This window comes from Apaloderma vittatum, unplaced genomic scaffold (genome assembly GCF_000703405.1).
Source record: "Apaloderma vittatum isolate BGI_N311 unplaced genomic scaffold, ASM70340v1 scaffold30122, whole genome shotgun sequence".
Classification (NCBI taxonomy): domain Eukaryota; kingdom Metazoa; phylum Chordata; class Aves; order Trogoniformes; family Trogonidae; genus Apaloderma; species Apaloderma vittatum.
Window position 1 is genome coordinate 12,751 of NW_009705769.1, and position 19,753 is coordinate 32,503.

At 39.8% G+C, this 19,753-nt stretch overlaps 1 protein-coding gene across 1 annotated transcript in view; it reads right to left on the minus strand.

The window, feature by feature from the left end:
- Positions 1-16,055, minus strand: part of TMEM68 (transmembrane protein 68) — a 16,445-nt gene extending 390 nt beyond the window's left edge. Inside the window, exons 1-5 of the mRNA XM_009865569.1 lie at positions 15,728-16,055; positions 12,558-12,722; positions 6,004-6,197; positions 3,867-3,927; positions 2,073-2,212 (exon numbers count right to left, since the gene is read on the minus strand). Coding sequence (XP_009863871.1) covers positions 2,073-2,212; positions 3,867-3,927; positions 6,004-6,197; positions 12,558-12,722; positions 15,728-16,055 — 888 coding nt within the window. The remainder of the gene's footprint in view (positions 1-2,072; positions 2,213-3,866; positions 3,928-6,003; positions 6,198-12,557; positions 12,723-15,727) is intronic.
- Between the last annotated feature and the right edge of the window lie 3,698 nt (positions 16,056-19,753).

The following is a 19,753-nucleotide window of genomic DNA, read 5'->3' on the forward strand; positions in this document are numbered from 1 at the left end:
TGTGGTCAGATTAATTCATCTTGATATTGATCATACATGAACACAATTTCTAGGCTCTTTTTCATCCTCTCCAATCTCACAGAACTACTACAAGTTCAAAATACTGTTTTATCATATTTAAGCTCACAGACTGCGTTTGGGAGATCACTGCCAAGAAACAGACATAGTAGTATCTTTTAGATCTAGTAGCTGTGCTCACAAGCTCTATTAGTAATAGTAAAATGACAGCAGAGTAAATTAGTTAAGAGACTTAGATCTACGAAGTACATCAGTGCTTGCATGCTGTACTGCAACTCAGAAGCTTCTGCCCATGCCCAGGTTTGCATGAGCAGTGCTCTTAAAGAACGCACCAACTTCGCCTCTACACACGCCCAGAAGCAACACTGGTAACAAAACTGTGTTTCAGCGTACTCGGCTTGTACAAAGTAATTACTCCTGCACCCATGTCCCCTAAGGGAGCCCATCCTGTAAAACATGCTTAGACCACACCTAGAACCCCGCAGAGGTCAGCAGCATTCACTTTCGCTCAAAAACGTAGCAGGCCAAGAAGTTAAAAGCAGCCATTCTTATTATATAAAAGCTCTATGGGCACCATTCAAAACCTGGGTATTATGCAAAAGCTAGGGGTGAGGCCACGCTGTAACCTTCCTGTTCTGCCTAGAGAAGCACAGGCTTCTGAATTCTTAAGGCCAAGGACAGAACAGAGAACTATTTGCCTTTGTAAATCAGTGGTCAGCAAGCAGAGAACTGACTCTTGGTGCAAGCTCCCACTGTTTATATGAAGTAGGTGATCAGCTGTTCCTGGGAGAAGGCTCCTGCCCACGTCTCTTTATAGATCTGGTCCTAAGTATCTCTACAGATCTAAAATTTCAATTAAGGGGAAAAAAAAGCTTAATTTTATATATATATAAAAGGAAAATGTATGCTGTGTCATAGCCTGAAACATGAGATAAAACTTTAAAATCATTCTAAATAGAACTCTAGGGGATTCACATTCTAGAGGCCTTAATTAGTAGAATTTGCAGTTAAGTCAGAAGCAAATGAGGGCTGGCACAAATGGAAGATGCCAAAGCACGTCTGAAAGTCATTTAAACACACATTGTCTCCTGAAAGCCAACAGTTCTGAAGTCCTGTCAAACTGAACCTCCAAAAGAAAAAACTTTTTTCGGAACCACGGTATAAGATAATGTGCAGAAACATTTTAAGATGGCATTTTGCAGAGATCTAATCAGAGGATAAACAGATGAGAAGAGACAACTGAACTCACACCATGGTCAAAAAGAAAAAATCTTTCTCTCAAGTGAATTTTTCAGAATGCCAAAAGTGACCATCTGTGAAGATTTCAAAAATGTCTGTTTCAGCCCCCTCCATGTGACTGCTCCACCACTTGCTGTTTTATGTCTCTGTGCTGTGAAATCTATTAATAAACTGAAGGAACATGAGGATCTGACAATCCTTTCTATAAACCACCTAAATCCAAACTAGGGGAATATTCAAAAGTTAATTTGTTGGGTGAGAAGTTGGAAGAAATAGATACGGAAACATACTGTACAAAGAAGTGCAATTATTTACTTAATTTTTTTATTGTATGGAATATAATACAGCTGGGGCTGTTCATTAGGGAGCTGGGGCTGTTCAGCCTGGCAAAGAGGAGGCTCAGGCGAGACTTTATCACTCTCTACAACCACCTGAAAGGCAGCTGTAGTGAGATGGGTGCTGGCCTCTTCTCCCTAGTGAACAGCGATAGGACAAGAGGGAACAGGCTCAAGTTGCGCCAGGGGAAGTTTAGATTGGATATCAGAAAAAACTTCTTCACCGAAAGGGTGGTGAAGCACTGGAATGGGTTGCCGAGGGAGGTGATGGAGTCACCATCCCTGGACGTGTTTAAAAAACGGCTGGATGTGGCACTTCAGGAGATGGTTCAGTGTTACGGTGGCATAGGGCTGTAGGTTGAACTTGATAATCTTAAGGTCCTTTCCAACCTTGATGTTTCTATGAATTTCAACAGCTTGTGAGCAAGTTTTAATCAGAACAGTCAATATTTTAAATATATATATGCATATCTATCTTACCTTTGCAGTTAGTTCCTCAGCAGTTACATTTGGTTCATATGGAATGGGTTCTCCAATAAATGTACGAAGCTTGACTGGAAACCCACCGTATATAGGAACTACTGGCAATCGAATACGTTCATATAGCAATCTAAGTATTTCTAATGTGAAAAAAATAGGGGAAAGGGAGAAAGCAGAAGAAAAAGGAGGGGGGGGAGGAGGGGAGAAAGAGGGAGAGAGAGAGACTGAGATTATTCTGTAAAGTTTTTTTTCACGATGTATCTTAAAACTGAAACTGGCTGGTCAAGTAATCCAACCCCTGACCCAGATTCTCAAACAACATGTCATCTCAAGTGCTCTTCTACCCTCCACTTTCATTTCCTAAAAGCTCTGTTAATGTTGACATCTGACTTGTTTCCACTCTAACTTTGTGTGAAATCTCTCCTCCAAAGAGTAACTGCAAAGAGAAGGAAGAAGAGGAGAAAAATCCAGTAGCTGCCTCACTGGAGAGGAAGGGAATGCTACATAATACAGGTTACAGTTCAGCTAATTTTATAGATTAGCACAGAAACTAGTATTGGAAGATGTTCTGTTCAGTCCTGCTGATGTCTAGAGGATCAGAAGTAGTCTCCTTGCAGAACGGGTGCTAACGTTCTCCCTCTCAGTTTTAGACAGGAAATTCCTTTAACTGAGGTGCTGGTGTTGGAAAATTCTTACAGACCAAGATGTGGAATTTTCTGTACACAACCTGTAAGCACAAAGAATATTCCAAATGCACTGAAACTGGAGTAACACCTCCAGTGATCAACAGTACTAAATTCCTCCAGCATCTCTGCGGCAGAATACAAATAACATGAATGACTTGGGCCTCAATTTCTGATTGTTTCAGAAGAGTCTTCTGAACGCAGCAACAATTAATTGCTGTTTATTTTTCTACAACTTGATGAATGCGTGAGTTACTCTGTGCGTCTACATCAGACGTCTTGGCTTTCTCCATGCAATATATAGCTTTTAATTAGAGGAGGAGAGAAACAGAGTCGTTTTGCCCTGCAGCCCTCTGATGAAGATGACGATCCCATACTTAAGGCAGAACATGTGGTGTGAACAGTCTCCTCCACACTTTCTGCTAGACAGTAAGTCAGAGAATACAAAACCACTAGAATTTACCACTATTTAAGCTAGGGTTTAACACCAGTAGATCAGCAGAGATGTGGCCATCTAATCATCCCAGAGGTGGAGCCTGCAGATATACACCCATCTATTCATGTGGTGGCTGGAAGTCCCACAGAGACAAGGAAAAAGAGCAGCAAATGGAAGGTTTTGTGAGGAACCACTGGTCTAGTGCTGAAGAGTACACCAACTACAGATTAAACGCATTTCAAACCATTCAAAGTTTAAGTGCAGGTAGAGGCGTAAGCACAGAGCTTTAGGAAGGCACTTCAAGACATCACATGCCAGTTGCACACCCCTGTTTGCTTGGCTTCTTAACCAACAGCAGGAAGCTTAAAGTTGGCCTAGCAGGTATAAGCAGAGAAAAATAAGTGCTCTTAAACTATTTGCTTTTTTCTGGGTCCTTCTTCCTTCCTTCTACTGCTTCTGTGAAGGCACACTGTCATGTGGAGAATAGCTTAGATGAGCCAATACCACATCCAATGCTGATATTAAATCCTAATTAATATTTCTGAACTCAACCAAAGACTAAACCTCCAGAAACAAGGCTGTATCAAATCTCAAATTTATATAGTGATTATTTCTACAGAGATAAGCTAAACACATACGGAGAAATAAACTACAAAAAAATAGAAAATATCTTACTTATTCCTCCTAACGTCCTAAAGCCTTCTCGAACATTTTGTGTAAACATAGGAATGATGGGCTAGGAGGGAAAAAAAAAAATTAAGAATTTAATGAAGATAGCACTACCTCAGAAACTTCTACCTCACTCAAACCCAACAAGAAAATTTAATTTCAGAAGTGTTTCTCAGACAAGGACACACAGAGAACAAAACAAGTATTCTTCAGTTCTACAACCTTCTGCCAGGAGGTTTCAAGCTGGATAATACCACGAGATTTCAGCGAGTCACTGTTTCAGCAAGTCCATTTCCTCAAAGCAGCCCAGGATTTCAGAACCTACAAAGCATTCGGGCCTCCTCTCATCTCGCAGTGTTTACATGGTTGTGACTTAAGTCGTGAAACCTCTTGCCAAATTTGTGGTTATGCTCAAAGGGAAGAATTCATGGGATTGGGACTCTAAATTTATCTGACTCGTTTCTGCTATGCTGACTGTATTGTTATGAACTGTCATATTCAATACATGCCCATGATTTACTTCTGTTAATGAGTATTTGGAATGGTGTTGAATATTTCAAGTTTTTATTACTGGTTTTGAACTTTCAAAGAGCTCTCAAGATTTTTAAGAACTGGGAGGTTTTTAACATACATTTTACAGTATGTACTCATTGCACATCATCAGAAATACAGAACTCTTTAGGCAATTTTCAAACATTCAGAATTTTTTAAACTTTTAAAATTCTTTTAAACAAGCATGGAGATCAGCTAGCAAAACTTTTCCAACAGGTATCAAGATGGTTTGGGGCAGAGGGTCTGTAAACAATTCAATGCAATCATAGTGAAAAAAATAAGTGCAGTTGCCTAACCTGAACGGTAACAAGCTTCATTATTCTAGAGCCTTCTTCTTTGGAACAACTTATCGTTTACACAGAGGTAGAGATTTCTGTATGTACCAAGTTGGTTTACATGGAAAAAAATTCTGGCAAACAAACTGCTGAAATGAGACAACTTTAAGAAGTTGAACGTCCCAGTTTTAGACACATTCTTCTGATGTCTTAGATATATTTTTCTTTCCACAAGGAGTTACGCTCATGATCAAAGGTGACTTAAAGTTCAACTTTAAATAAAGATATTTTCCCCACTTTCAGCCTGCCTTTGACACTATTCCTATTCTACTGCACCTCTCTGGAGTTTTTTAGAGGAGGATGAAGCTGCAAGATCTTTGTGAATGCATAAAGGGAACAGAACACATGTTTAATAAAATAAATATAACTAGGACAACCATAGTTGAATCTCAAGTATGGCCCTTCATATGCTATTACAATACATTAATAAAATATGAATCTGTTGCAAACAGTGTTATCTTCCTCCTGAGAAAAGCAACACACACATAAAACTGGGTCTTAAAAGTATTCTATTTCTGTATAAAATCCAAAGTCTTTCTTTGACAGTACCTATGGAGAAAACCCTTGGTGTGAGACTTACTTTTAAATGAGATATATGCAAACCTATAGATATATGCACACATCCTTTCAAGCACAAATACAGAAAGAGGGGGAATCTGAAATAATTATTAATATAGTCACAATTCAAATATATGATACACTAATGTGCCTTTCATAGTTGGTCCACATGAATAATTATCCGCAGGCTGACCAAGCACAATGCTATGTATTAGAACTGAAGGGAGTTTACGCGAGTCAACAGCAATTCCTGCAGCAAGCCCTAGACATCTCTCACTACCATAAAATGTCAACACAGTACACAGTGCCAGTGAGTCTGTGCTGTGCTGGGTCACAGTATTCTTCAGCAATAGGGGAAACAGAAATGCTGATGCACAGTTGCTTCCCAACCATTCTGCTCGGTGGCTGAGCCTTCACAATCCTGACCAGGTATGCTTATAATGCAGAAACTGTCCTAGATTTCACCTCTCATTCTTTTGAACTCTGGATTTCCTGACCATGCTGTTCTTAGATGCCTCCAAAGCTGCCTTATAGAAAACAGCAAAGAGTCTTAAAATGTAGTTATGAGAACAAGCAGATCATACGCATGACACTCAGCAACATAACACAAATATATGATAACCAAAACAGCTTTCCCTGGAAGAAAGTACTTATAAGTTAGCCTTCTTTCCTTCTTTTCTATGATCTAACATACTTACCACTTTTGCATCAATGGCCACCTGAGCAAAGCCCTTCCGATTACCCCACATAATAGTATACGTTTCATCACTAAAGAGTGCTTCCCGAACTCCTCCTGGGGCAATGGCCAACAGACGGCCTTGCTTCAGACCTTTGACACATTCTTCTTTTGGTCCATGTATAACTCCATGTACATCAAGTAATATTTTAAAACCTGTAGGGTAAAATAATATTAATTCAGGAAATGTTAATTCATACTACCATTGAGTACAGATTTCCAGCGCAGAACACAGAGGCTAAAACTTATTTGTCCACAAACCTGTAACCCCAAACCAAAGAAGTTCCTAGAGACAGAAATATTAAGTCCTGCTTATAAATTTTGGTCTAGAAAGTTGAAGATTTAGGGTTTTCAGTGGCTTTTTGTCATAGTAAAGTCAAGTGCTGTTTCACAATCAGGACTAAACTGGAAAAAAAACGGCAAGCACTCTGACATCTTTCATGTGTACCTTCAAAGTTCTTAAGTCAGCTTCAGGGCACTGGCTCCTTGCCCAAGCTCTACTTTTCAAATGTAGCACAGTCCTAATAAAGGACAACAAGAGAAAATACCAGCAAATTGCTGTGGTTTTTTTGTTAACTTTGGCAAGCAAAGAGTAGTCTGCGCACACAGAGAATGACAAAGAAAATGCAGCATTCTCTGTGCTACCAGATGACCTTTCACATAGGCATCTAGCAAGGCTAGGTTTGGTATATATAAATCTTAGTTTAAGATTTTCATTTACTGAAGTTTTTAACTGCCAAGTTTCATAAACTCCTCATATCATCTTGAATGTGAAGTGTCATGCTGACATAGCTCTTTAAGAAACAGCAGAATATCAAAAATTTGCTTACATGCATCAAGTGGAAACATACCTGACTGATTTAGACAACTAGTCTAATGTGCAAGAACATAACTAGCATAAACCTCTGTTTGTAGGAAATCAGTCACATTTACTTCATTCAATAAATTTTAAATTTATAAGTACCACACACCAAAATGGAAACTTTAGATGATTGACCAGTATGGGAAAGATTACTTCTTTTTCTTGAAGTTTCCTGGTAAGGTAAACAACCTTATCAGCCATAGATGAGGTCACAAAACTGATCTAGTTGAGTCTGCCCCTCAATAACAGACCTTAATTTTTTAACCTCAGGTTTGCAATGAACTATGAACTTTTACTATGAACACGCATTTGTTACACACACACACACACACACACACACACACACACACACACACACAGAGGAGTACACACACACACAGAGGCAAAGAGATCTCTCTTATTTTACAGCCTGCATAAAGGTTTGCAAATTAATAGCTGTTACTATGAACACGCATTTGTTACACACACACACACACACACACACACACACACACACAGAGGAGTACAAATATACTCAAGAAGACAGAGATCTCTCTTATTTTACAGCCTGCATAAACTAAGGGCTTGAGAAGGACAGCGTAAGGCAGCATATCATTAGTTTATTCTTAGTTAAATTCTGATCTCTAACTAGTCTTTGTAGTTGGTGTGAGTATAATTACTCCTGATTTATATCTATATGCAGTCAGGATCTCTCCACAAACATGGCAACAGAACACCAGCTGCATTACACCTGTCTCATACTCTGCTGTGCCTGCCTCACACGCTGCTGATGACACTAGCAAGTCTTCATCTAGTAGCTTTTGTACAGAGGACACCTGAAATACAGTTTCGCTAAAGTAATTTCTCTCAGGTGCTTTGTCTGTGGGATCTTCAGTAGCTGGCTTTTACAATCTTTTACATATCCAAAGCAATTAAAACTCTCAGGAATATACCTGGTGTTACGCAGCTGCTTGTCTGTAAGCCCTTTCCGTCAGTGAGTTCGGGAGAGAGACAAAACAGTCATGAGAAGGGTTGAGACGAGCAGGAAAAAAGACTTCAAGGAAGGAGAAACTGTCAAGATAGCTTCCCTTTCTGCATTGAACATGCTGGGAAAGAGGAGGGGCTAAAAAGCAACACCACGAGTCTATCCAGTTCATATATCAAAAAAAAGAGAGAATAGAATACAGGCAGAATGCAGGCAAAAAATATGGTAATTCAGAATAGTCGTGAGGTGGGGTTTCAAGACTTCATAAAATTTCTCAGCTGTACTTTCCCCCTTGACTTTTAGTATAAACCTTATATTCTGAGCTGTACCTCCTAGCCTAGCCAGCAGGAGTATCTCTGAGATATCATCAGTATCTCTGCCCCAGTAGCAAAGGTGATGAACCTGGCTCCGTCACAGCAGCAGAGAGACAGGAACTAGTGCACTGGCCCTGAATTGACAGTCTGTGCCCAAGACAAAGGTCATCATGGAGTCAGAAGAAACACTGGGGCAGTACCTGGTTATTGCACAAAAGTGTTCAAGAACACATTTTTCCACTTTAAACAATAACAAAAACTCTTGAAATTATCTAAACACAGTTTCATAGCCTTCCAGAGCACAAAGGGATGCTAATTTTTCCAAGCACCAAGAAGTCCAAATTTAACTGTATTCACAGTCCAACCTGGACTCTGAGTATTTCCTGCCATGCTGTGTCCACACTGATGTTTGAAAACCTTTTGGAGAGTACTCAGCAATGCATTTAACATTTATCTCAAGGAAGTGTACTATATACATTTCTCTAGTTTAGCCCCAGTGACTGTAATACAAAGGCTGTCAGCTACCTGGTAGCAAGACTGCAAGGATGTCATTGTTTTTTCTGTGGTTGACCTTTAGGACCACAGATAGAGAGGACACTGAATCCAACCTTCCACAGTTGTAGGCAACCATGCATGTGGGACATGAACGTCTCTTCTATGAAGACAGACTGAGAGAACTGGGGCTGTTTAGTCTTAAAAAGAGAAGGCTGAGAGGGGATCTTACTAATGTATGTAAATACCTGAGGACTGGGTGTCAAGAGGAAGGTGTCAGTCTCTTCACAGTGCTGCCCAGTAATAGGACAAGGAATAATGGATGTAAGCTAGAACATAGGCAGTTTCACCTCAACATGAGGAGAAACTTCTTTACTGTGAGGGTGACAGAGCACTGGCACAGGCTGCCCAGAGAGGTTGTGGAGTCTCCTTCTCTGGAGACTTTCAAAACCCACCTGGATGCGTTCCTGCACGGCTGCCCTAGGGGATCCTGCTCTGGCAGGGCGTTGGACTAGATGATCTGTCGAGGTCCCTTTCAACCCCTGACATTCTGTGATTCTATGTGTTTCTGCAAAACATGTAGTCCACATGACACTTTGCAACACCTTGTGTATGTAGCAGACGAGAAGCCATAGCTCTCTTCCTCTGGGACACTGCAGGAGAGGGACGGTGTTAGATCCCTAAAACAGCAGCCAATTTCCTAAAGAGGGCTCCCAGATGAGTCCAGGAAGCAGACATGGCCCACACTATGGGAGAGTGCAGGCTTCACTGCACATTCTGGAAAAAAAAGACTTTCTCTTAACTCGGCCTTAGAGAAATCAATGTGCTTCTGAGCTTTAAACGTCTAAGAAGCTAAAAGAACCAGAAAAGATTAGACTGTTTCTTTTTTTTTTTTTTAATTCTGCTGTGACTAACCTCCAGCATTTAAAAGAAAAAGGAAAAATAAGAAGCCACTGGACCATATTTCATGTCCTTTCTGCCCCAAAATGCAAGTGACAGAAGCATGCATAGTATCGACAGGGTATGAATTGAGACAGCAAAATAATTTCCTTTTACGTTAATGTGAAAGAAAGACACATTAGGTAATGTTCAATAGGAACATCCAGATATCTGTAGAAGGTTTCATATTAGGTTAGTTTCCCTTCCATAAGTTATCAAGCTGTATCTTTCAAGACTATTCACTAGGGAGAAGCATGTTTGACCCCTTACAAGCTCAGGCATCCCTTGGGAGGCACAACATTTTACAAATGCTCCAGCTAATTCCAGTTAATACAAGACAGCAGTGCCCAATACAAAGCATGCAGTGACACTGCATATGAGCAACTGCCTGCTGCCATGGAGCCGAGATACAGATTCATGGGACAAGCCATTCCTCACAGTTATTCATAGTAGATTCAATAATCATAAAAACAGAAGGATCATTAAATCTAATCCAAGTGTGTCTAACAGCTTCCAGACACACCAAACCCACCCCTTCACCCCTCCCCTCCCCAAGCTTCTCCTACACTGAGCATAGTAACTTTCGGTTAACTAAAACATCTTGTGAAAAGGCATCCTATTTAATCTGCAGACTTAATCTTTGTTGGCAGTCTTTGTACTAGGACAAAATTATAGCAGTCTTTTTGGTTTCATTCACAAAAGAAGCAGCATCTATCTGGGTTGCAAGTCATAGATTTTAGTGCACATTTTGAAACACAATCCAGAAGACTGTCTGGCCTCTTTGGGCTTGTCTTCCTTGAATAGCCTTACTTCATTCACAGAACCAGATAATTATGTAGGTTGGAAGGGACCTCAGAAGGTCATTTAGTCCAGCCTCCCACTCTAAGCGGGTCCAACTAGATCAGGCTGCTCAGAGCCTCACCCAGCAGAGTTTTGAAAGTCTGCAGGGATGGAGGTTCCCCAACTTGTCTAGGCAATCTGTTCAGATGTCTGATTACCCTCATGGTAAAATAGCTTTCCACACATCTAATCAAAATTTCCTGTGTTGCAACTCATCTCTGTTGCTTCTCATTCTGTTGCTGCACACCCATCAGAAGAGTTTGACTCCCTCTTCTCTGCACCCTCTTGTTAGGTGGCTGAAGACAGCAATAACATATTTCCGCACCCTTACCCAGTACGGACCAAACAAACGCAGTTCTCTCGGCCTCTCCTCATATCTTGTGCACTCCAGCCCCCCATTCACCTACTGAACACACAGTACCATGTTACAAGTCTGTGTTGTACTGAGGAGTCCAAAACTGGGCACCATACTGCAAGACGTGCTTGCACAGGTGCCAGGCCAAGATAAAGCACCTCTTCACTCAACCTGCTGTGCTAAAAAAAAAGCTCAGCATGCAGTTCGTCTCCTCGGCTGCAAGGGCACACTGCTGACTCATGACCCATGTTCAACTTACTGTCCAGTAGAATGCCAAAGTCCTTTCCTGTAAAGCCACCTTCTACCCAGGCTACTGTCACATGGGATTGCTCCATCCCAGGCACACAACTTCACATTCGCTTTTGCCGAGCTTCATGATGTGTCTGCAGGTTAATTTCAGTGAAGGCACTCTGAATACCAGCTCTAACTCCCATTGTATAGACTGCTCTTCCAGTTCGGTACCATCTGTGAACTTCTTGTGAGCACGCTTCATCCCCTCACACAGGTGTGCAATAAAAACATTAAGCAGTGCATTAAGCAGCATCAGTCCCTGAAGGATGCCTGCAGAAACCAGCTGTTCACTAGATGTTGTACTGCTGAACTCAAGTCTTTCAGAGCAGCCATTCAGCCAGATGTCTCTGCGATGCTACTAAATGATGTTCGGGGGACTCCTACGTACACTTACACTTAGAACCTCATTTTAAAGCAGAAATGGAGAAAAACAAGATAATCTCCCATTTGAAAAAAACTGTGCTTAAGTATTAACAGATATAATATGGAGCCAAAGCTAAATTACAAAATGGATTACATTAGGCAGCTCTATGCAAAAGATTTGATAATCAGCTGACAAATCCTAGTTTCTTGCCAAAAGCAGGTGTAGAGGCAAAGCCATGGTGTTATCAGTATAAAAAAAGTTCAGTTTTCAGGAATTAAGGCTGAAATAAAACTAAACTGGCAAAAACAGTCTTTAGATATGAGCTGTTTCCACTAAAAGCATCAGAAACTACAGAACCCTGCCATAAACTCACTAAATGAATTACGAGATTTTTAGTCACAAACTGAACTTGGAACACAATCTGGGTACTACTGTATTTCACACATACAAAAAACAAACTCCTCACATAATTAATTTCACTAATCATCAGTGTTTTTCCCTAGGCTGTCCAGCCAAAATCATATCCTAAATATATTTTTCATTTTCTTCATGCTTCACCTCATGTTTCACACAAACTTGGACACTTCTACAGCATTCCTCCAGAAAAGATTCTTCTTGGATCAGGTTCCACTGCCCAGGATAGTTAGCTGGGTGGGGTATGAGAAAAGATCATCTCCCAGAGTAATATTACCAACTTTCAGGGGCACTGCTTCCAAACAGTTTATTTCTTAATCATGTCACACCACTCATTCTGCCTATATTGGTAAAAAAAAAGAAACATCTTATTGAAGTCTTTTATGCCAACTAATACAGGCACAACTGTGTCTCCATGGCCTCCTTCTCTCTGTTTCTAAACATCCTATAGATGTTGGATGGTGTTGTCCAGCCAGGAGTACGACCCATCCTTGCATGGGCCAGTCTCATAAACTCATAAAGAAAGCGTTAGACACAGCTGTACTTCAAAGCTTTTCACTAAATTTGTCTGAATGTCTGTTTTGAGAGCCATGCTCCTGTCGCACAATTTTTATTAATTACACTGTAAAAAAAAAAAAAAATAGAGTTCTCAAACTGACTTTTTATAATGAAGTATGTTACCTGGTAATCTAAAGACGAAATGATCAGCTACTACGTAGCACTGTCTTTTCTTTAGTATAAGAAGTCTAGCCATGAAATAGAGACAGTCAGCAGGAGTAGCTCCATGATAAAACACAATAAGTCCTGGTCCTTCAGGAATGTTTCCGGCACCATGAAGCTCGTAACCTGTTAGGAATAGAAAGCATAACAGATGTCAAAATTTGATATGACTCTATCTTGCAATTGTGTCAAGCTGGTAAACTGAAATGAGTATCTAGTGAGAACTGGTAAGAGTGAAGTGACCGCTAAAACATCAGAAGGTGGCTTGGAGTATTTATTAAGTTGCTTTCATATGAAATAAAAGTTTCACGTAAAGCAGAAGTCAGACTGAAAGAAAGAAGAGCAACAAGAAAACCTGAAAACAAAACACCCAGTCTCACTACTCTGAACTATACAATTTTCCCTTGTTTTTTTCAGTTCACTGTCTTCAAGGCTGCAAAGTCCTCTGAATCAATCATCCAAGAGAAATCAAAACAAGGATCAGATAGGATTTGTGAAACAAAACGATTTCAAGCTATTATTTATTTATTTAAAGCTCACTGCCACCAATAACTGAGATTTGGTGTGACAACATCCATATGCACGTCTCCTTTTACCCCAAGGTATGAAGCTTATCTTTGTTATTTCTCTCAGTTATACTTGCTCCATTTTTCCATCACTAAGTACTAGAAGCTATTTGGGGCTTTATATGCTTAACTGAAACATACATAAACATGCAGAAGTTCTTACTGAACTTACATTTCTAATTTAGTTAACAGTGCAGAATATATTCAGTTAACACAAAGTATCAAAATGCATCACTGTAGAACATATTCAGTTAATACTGAGCAGTATTGTTACAGCAACTTGTTTGTGGTTAGGGTTGGTTTTTTTAATAAGTTAAAAGAAAATAAGAAAAAATAAACAAACCAAAATTCCAAACCCTGTAATTTCTTCCAGAGTTAATCAAGTCTGCAATTCTCATTCCTTTTCTTTTTTTTTTTTTTAAATTCTAAAGGTACTCTTGGCTCTCTCTCTCTCTATTGTACTTTCTATACCTGTGGAGTTGCAACATGCTGCAAGCATATGATCTGTACCACCCCCAGTGATCTTTAATTGTGCTTCATGCCAGTGTATCATAACCAGAATGATACTTACATCTAACATTTGCATAACATATGTAAAGTTCCAGGTATCACATACACCGGGTTTAGCTTTTGGCTCAGGGCTTTTTGGCTGTGGTGTTGATTTTTGGGTGTCCCCCTCACAAAGCTTTGAGATTCAGGATGAAAAGTTCTTGTGATACACTGATTAATCAAGTCGGAGGGAAAATAATGGCACACATTTCATTTTTCAGGAAAAGTGTACAGAAAGCTGGCAGGGCAGAAAAAAGTCACAACTGTCAATGAGGGACTAGATAAGAATCTTTCCTGAGCAAATAAAAAGTTAGACCTTATAAAGAGAAAAAATTACTAAGGATGAGAAGAGTCAAGGCCTTAAAAAAATCATTTTCTTATGAAAAAAGTAAACAGCTTTTACTGCGAAGTGAGCATTTTAAGCTCTTTGATGTAGCTGTTGATTTTGATCTAGTGTACTTTCCTAGATTTGAAAGTTACATCTTGGTCTTACAAAGCCTATCTGATACAGCCGCTGCACCATCTGGTTATCAATGCCTTGAAAACCCACTTCTCTTTGACTAGAGAACAAATAGAGATGATTTTCAAGAAGGATTTATTCTTTATGTAAATTGCTCTTAAACATCTCTTTCTCCTTTAGCTGCATCTAGACTGAATGGTTCTGAAAGAGGCTTATGATTTCCTCAGAAAGAAAAGTCAAATCATTTACTAAGTCTGTCTTTATGGAAAGAATAACAGTAGAAGGACAAGGAAGAGCCCTTAGTTTTGACATTCTAGTAGAAAAAGTAGTTGTCGAAAATACATAGGCAAAAAGAAAATTTAAAAGTAGGGTTCTGTAACAGTTTGGGGCTCTAATGTCAATCTGAAGTACCAACTAGCAAGCGAACTGATATCAAGTGCTCCTTTTAGCCGTCATTTAGCATTATATGTAAAAGACTGATTAAGTGCAGTTAAATTCTAACATGTTCTGTCAGGGTACTGGCATTTAACTTCCAGCATTCATACACTGACTCTGAAATAATATAGTTAACTGATCTAATTTTTAACATAGCAAACATTTCAGGTCCTCCTGGAATGAGGAAAGCCAAGTGTAGTTCTAAGAAGAGAAAGGGAAAAAAAATTTTTAAATTGCATATATATTCAACTGGATGAAAGATGTAATTTTGTAGCAGCAAAGGAATAAATGCATAAGACAAAGTAATTTTACACCCTGTGCTCCTTTTGGCTTGGATAGTTATTTTTCTCCACAGTTGCTGCTATGGGGCTGTGTTTAGGATTTGTGCTAAAAACAGTGTTGATGACAGGGATGTTTTAGTCACTGCTGAGCCGTGTTTACACAGAGCCCAGATCTGTTCTGCTCCTCACAGTCCATCACAGTGAGGACTCCAGGAGCACACAAGATGTTGGGAAGGGACACGGCTGGGACAGCTGACCCCAGCTGACTAAAGGGATACGCCGTCATACTCAGCATCAAAATCTGGGGGAAGAAGGAAGGAGGAGATGTTCAGGGTGATGGCACTTCTCTTCCCAAGTCACCATTATACGTGATGGAGCCCTGCTTTCCTTGTGATGGCTGAACACCTGCCTGCCCATGGGAAGTGGTGAATGAATTCCTTGCTTTGCTTTTCTTGTGTGTGGCTTTTGCTTTTCCTGTTAAACTGCCTTCATTTCAACCCACGAGTTTCCCCACTTTTACTCTTCTGAGTCTCTCCCTCATCTCACTGGTGGGGTGAAGTGAGTGTCTGGGTGGGGTTTAGTTGCCAGCTGGGGTTTAGTTGCCAGCTGGGGTTAAACCACTCCACATCCGAAAAACTCTCAACGGTTTTTTCTTCCTTCCAAGCACCACTGGCAGTCATTATTAAAATGGAAAAAAAACCCAAAACAAAACCAAAAAAAGCCCTGATTTTTAGATTTCATGCAACAGCAGCAATAAAGAGATATATATTAATAATCCTGAAAGGTAACCCAGGAATAAAAGCTTCAGCAGCTTTTAACAAAAAGTCAGATCTCACTTACCATGCCATATTCGTCCATGTCCATCCCACAGGGTAGCCAACATTTGTTTTGCACCATCCCAAAAATCATTTGAATAAGCTTCCTTTAGTTCATTTTTCCTTTTATAAATATGAAGAAGGAGAATGGAAGTGTAGAAGAGGATGACAAGAACTCCCGGAAGTAGAAAAACTACTGCAAGTGGAAAAAGCACCCATAAAAGGTAGACTGCGTAACTCAGATAATCTTCAATATGCTCCACGCCAGTCCATTCTCCCAGAATGTAAGTCAGGCAGGTTAAGTAGGACATAGGGATCTGTCCTGCAGTACTAGATTCATTTCCACCTATCATCTCCTGTTTAATTAAAAAAAAAACAACACACAAGACAGATAAATGAATGCTCAGAAAAGATAATCAGCCTGTACTGTTTAAGCAGGCAAAAAAAAAAATAATCTCTGAGATATTTTATTCATATATCATTTACCTCACATCCCAGCAGCACCTATTAGAAACATAGTGGTTCATACAGTAAAACTATTATTTGATTTTTTTTCTCCTTTTCTAATAGGTGTAGTGGAAATGCTGATAATTCTAATTGAGAAAGATACTGCAATTGCTGAATGTCAGGCTAGGATTTTATGTCATTAAAAAGTGTTTAACTTACGCAGACCCAAAACATTTATACTGCCACCAATACCAATTTATGCTGTATTTTCGATTTTCAGAAAGCTATATTGATTAGTCTAATTTATTGTTCTACACAACACACTCAAAACCATCTCCCAAGCAGTTACTACAACAGAAAACGACATAATCTCAAATTCAGTGCTCTAAAAAAATGGCTGAAATCTTCCACTTATCTACAAGCACACGATGACTCAGGAAGAAGATCTCAAATGAAAAAATAAACACTTCTGTAGACACCTGTGATGGTTCCTGGAAATTTAGAGATCATAAAACACTCAGTCTCAGAGCAGAACACAGGGAAGCAGCAGAAAGGACAAGGAAAAAAGATCACGAAGAGTCCTTTAAAAGTTTTAACGGCTCAGTCATTCTTGCATCTATGTATAAGAAACTCTCCTTTCCAGTGCCTAAGAAGTTTCAGGGCTAGAATTCCGTGGGCTGATATTTGAGGTTTTCTGTAATTCTAGAGCAACATTTTTTTCTTAGCTTTGCATGATTTAGGGAGAAACTTGCTATTTACTTCATTTTACAAACATGAGACAACCTGCACACTTGATGATCTTAACTACAGTTCTAGAACAATGTAAAATAATACCTCAGGGAAAAAAGAGTTACCCTAGTCTAGAATAAGGTTTTGGTCAGGACTTGAAGTAACTTAGTAAGACTAAGAAGGAAAACATGTTACAACTATAATGCAGGCTTGCACAGAGAAACAGATTAAGAACAATAATTTCTGAAAGAATCTAAGCTTGGAGTTGTTGTGCTTTGTTTTTTATTAAAATGTGACTTACAGCATGTATGACTGCAGGGTTCTTATCTATAAGGATAAACATATGTTTATTACTCTTTTGCTTTGTTTCTGCAAGCAACAAATGACTGAAGTTCAGAAGATAATTTTGCTAATACTATCAAAACCTCAATGACAACAAAAGCTACAAAACTGATCAGTTTTACTCTATATTTGCTATGAGACATTGAAACATGTACTACAGCAGAACCTAGCTCACTTATTTCCTAGTCTCAATTCTTCCCCTCACTCTGATAGAGCAAGGATGCTCCTTTTCTTTCTGTTCTGAAATGGGCCTCTATCCATATTGCTCAAGATAACTCCTATTAACAAGGAGAAAGCCAATCTTGTTGATGAGGATTTTGCTCCCACGATCCATGCCTGTTCCACAAATCCAGGCTTACAACACTTTGCTCCTCAGCATGTTCTTGAGGACAATGTGACGAGCAGCTGATTTATCTCAGCAATGTATAAGCACGTGACGTCAGCAACATGCGCTTCGCTGATCTCACACACGTGTCTTCGGGGGTGTGAATGAGGGGTGAAGGACAGGAGAGAGACAGCATGTGGGAGAGCAAGAGAAAGCTCTTTCTCATTCCGGTTGCCAGAGACGAATTCCAGAACCTGTCAAGCAGCAAACACCCAGAGCAAGTACAAGAAACACAACCTGTGAGAATGAGCAGGATTTAGGAGTAGCATTCAACACTATAGTATTTATCAGATTGTTACACCTGAACTTCATCAGCGGCTTCACCTCCTAGCTAGAGAACAATATGGAGCATGGGTTATGGCAAAGAAACATTTTTCAAAACTCAGAGGTGATTATATAGCTTTAAAGATTACCTACTCCCACCTATTATATTTTTAATTGTTTATGGCTTTCTCCAAACACAAAATCCTCATCAGGTAAATTTAAAGTCCTGTCTGCACACGTCAGCCTTGCAAAATATTACTTGTCCTTTTGCCTGTAATGTTGGATGTAACACCTCAAATGCAATCATTGCAGTTTTATAAGTTTACTTTGCATATCTATGCATTAACCTGTAATAGAAATTAAAATCCAGTATCTTCTTCACTGCTAAACACAGAAGTAAAATCTAAAGCACTGCCTTCTCTTAAGAACAGTCAACTCTAAATAATATTGATTCCTCATCTTGAGAAGAATTATAGAATAATTTATATTGGAATTATTCACTGGACAGTATTTGTCCAACATCTTGTTAACTAAGAAGTTAAACAGGGTTGCTCAGGGCCATGTCCAGCTCAGTTTGTAATATCTCCATAGATGGAGATCCCACCGCTTCTCTGAGCCTCTAATCCAGTGCTTGACCACCCTCATGATGAAAATGTTTTTCTGCATTCTAGTTAAAATTCCCTTTACTGCAATTTGTGCCTGTCGCCTCCTGTCCCTTTGCTGAGAAGAGTCTAACTCCCCCTCTCTATAACCACTCATTAATAGCAGCTACTATATGCTGTCAATAGATAATGTCATTTTGGTCTGTTCTAACTTTATAGCTCTCTTTTACTGCCCAGAGCAGTTGAAATTACAACATAAAGCACACTGTCTTCTAGAAAAGGCACCAATGTCACTCTGATTTAGAATTCAGCCAAGCAAAGAGAGACTATCGTGCCCTCTGCGTCAGAGACTTCCACATCTGTCACCACCCAAATCTAGAACATACAATGGGGTGCAGTACTACTAAATCTCACCCTTAGCCAGTTTAAGGCAGAATCCCTCTCTAATACGAGCGAGCACGCCCTTAAAGGACCTCTTATTTTAATTGACATCACTTACACATTTCCTATTGTGCAGTTCAATCTGAATACTTTTAATTTAAGTTCTAAACTCACCAATAGAGCCGCTCACATATATTTACACTAGATGAAAAAGATGCAACTTCTCATTTGACTAATGACAGTGTATGCCGACTTATGTTTACTCTTAAGGCTTTATGTTGATGGTGAAATGGAAACAAGACTAACATACAATTCCTCTCATTAACTTCTAGCATAAGACACAGAAAAGTCCTTAACTAAACTACAAAAGTGGTCTTCAGCTGTCATCAGCAGACACTGGGTTAACTCAGACCCTAGTGATCATGTAGAAGAAGCAATTCTGGAAAGCAGCATAGACTGCTGTAAGCCACATATAGCATGCTTTCAGCATGTATAGGAGAAGTGTAAGTGGAACTTCTGGAGCACATTCCAGTATCCCCAAACTAGGAAGATACTGCAAAGCAACAGACACAACACGTCCCTGCCGACAGAAATACACTGCTCCTCACTGCGTCGGTCGGTTACGGAGATATTTCTACCACTGCAAACATAGAAAAGCAGAACACCCTGATAATCCTGTTGGCGGCATCTGCAACTGGATCAATCCGAGAAGTCAAGAAGGTGGTTTTGCCCTTGTTTTGAAACAAGAACAGTCTCGCTTCTGCCTTCTCCAACAGCAGGACGGTGCCTCCTCCTTCTGCAAGAGGCCGGAGGGGAAGTCGAGTTTCTTTTTCCCGGCAAGAAGGACATGACCCCAGCTCGGCCGCCCCAGTTAGCGGCCCCCGGCCTGTCCTGCACCGCC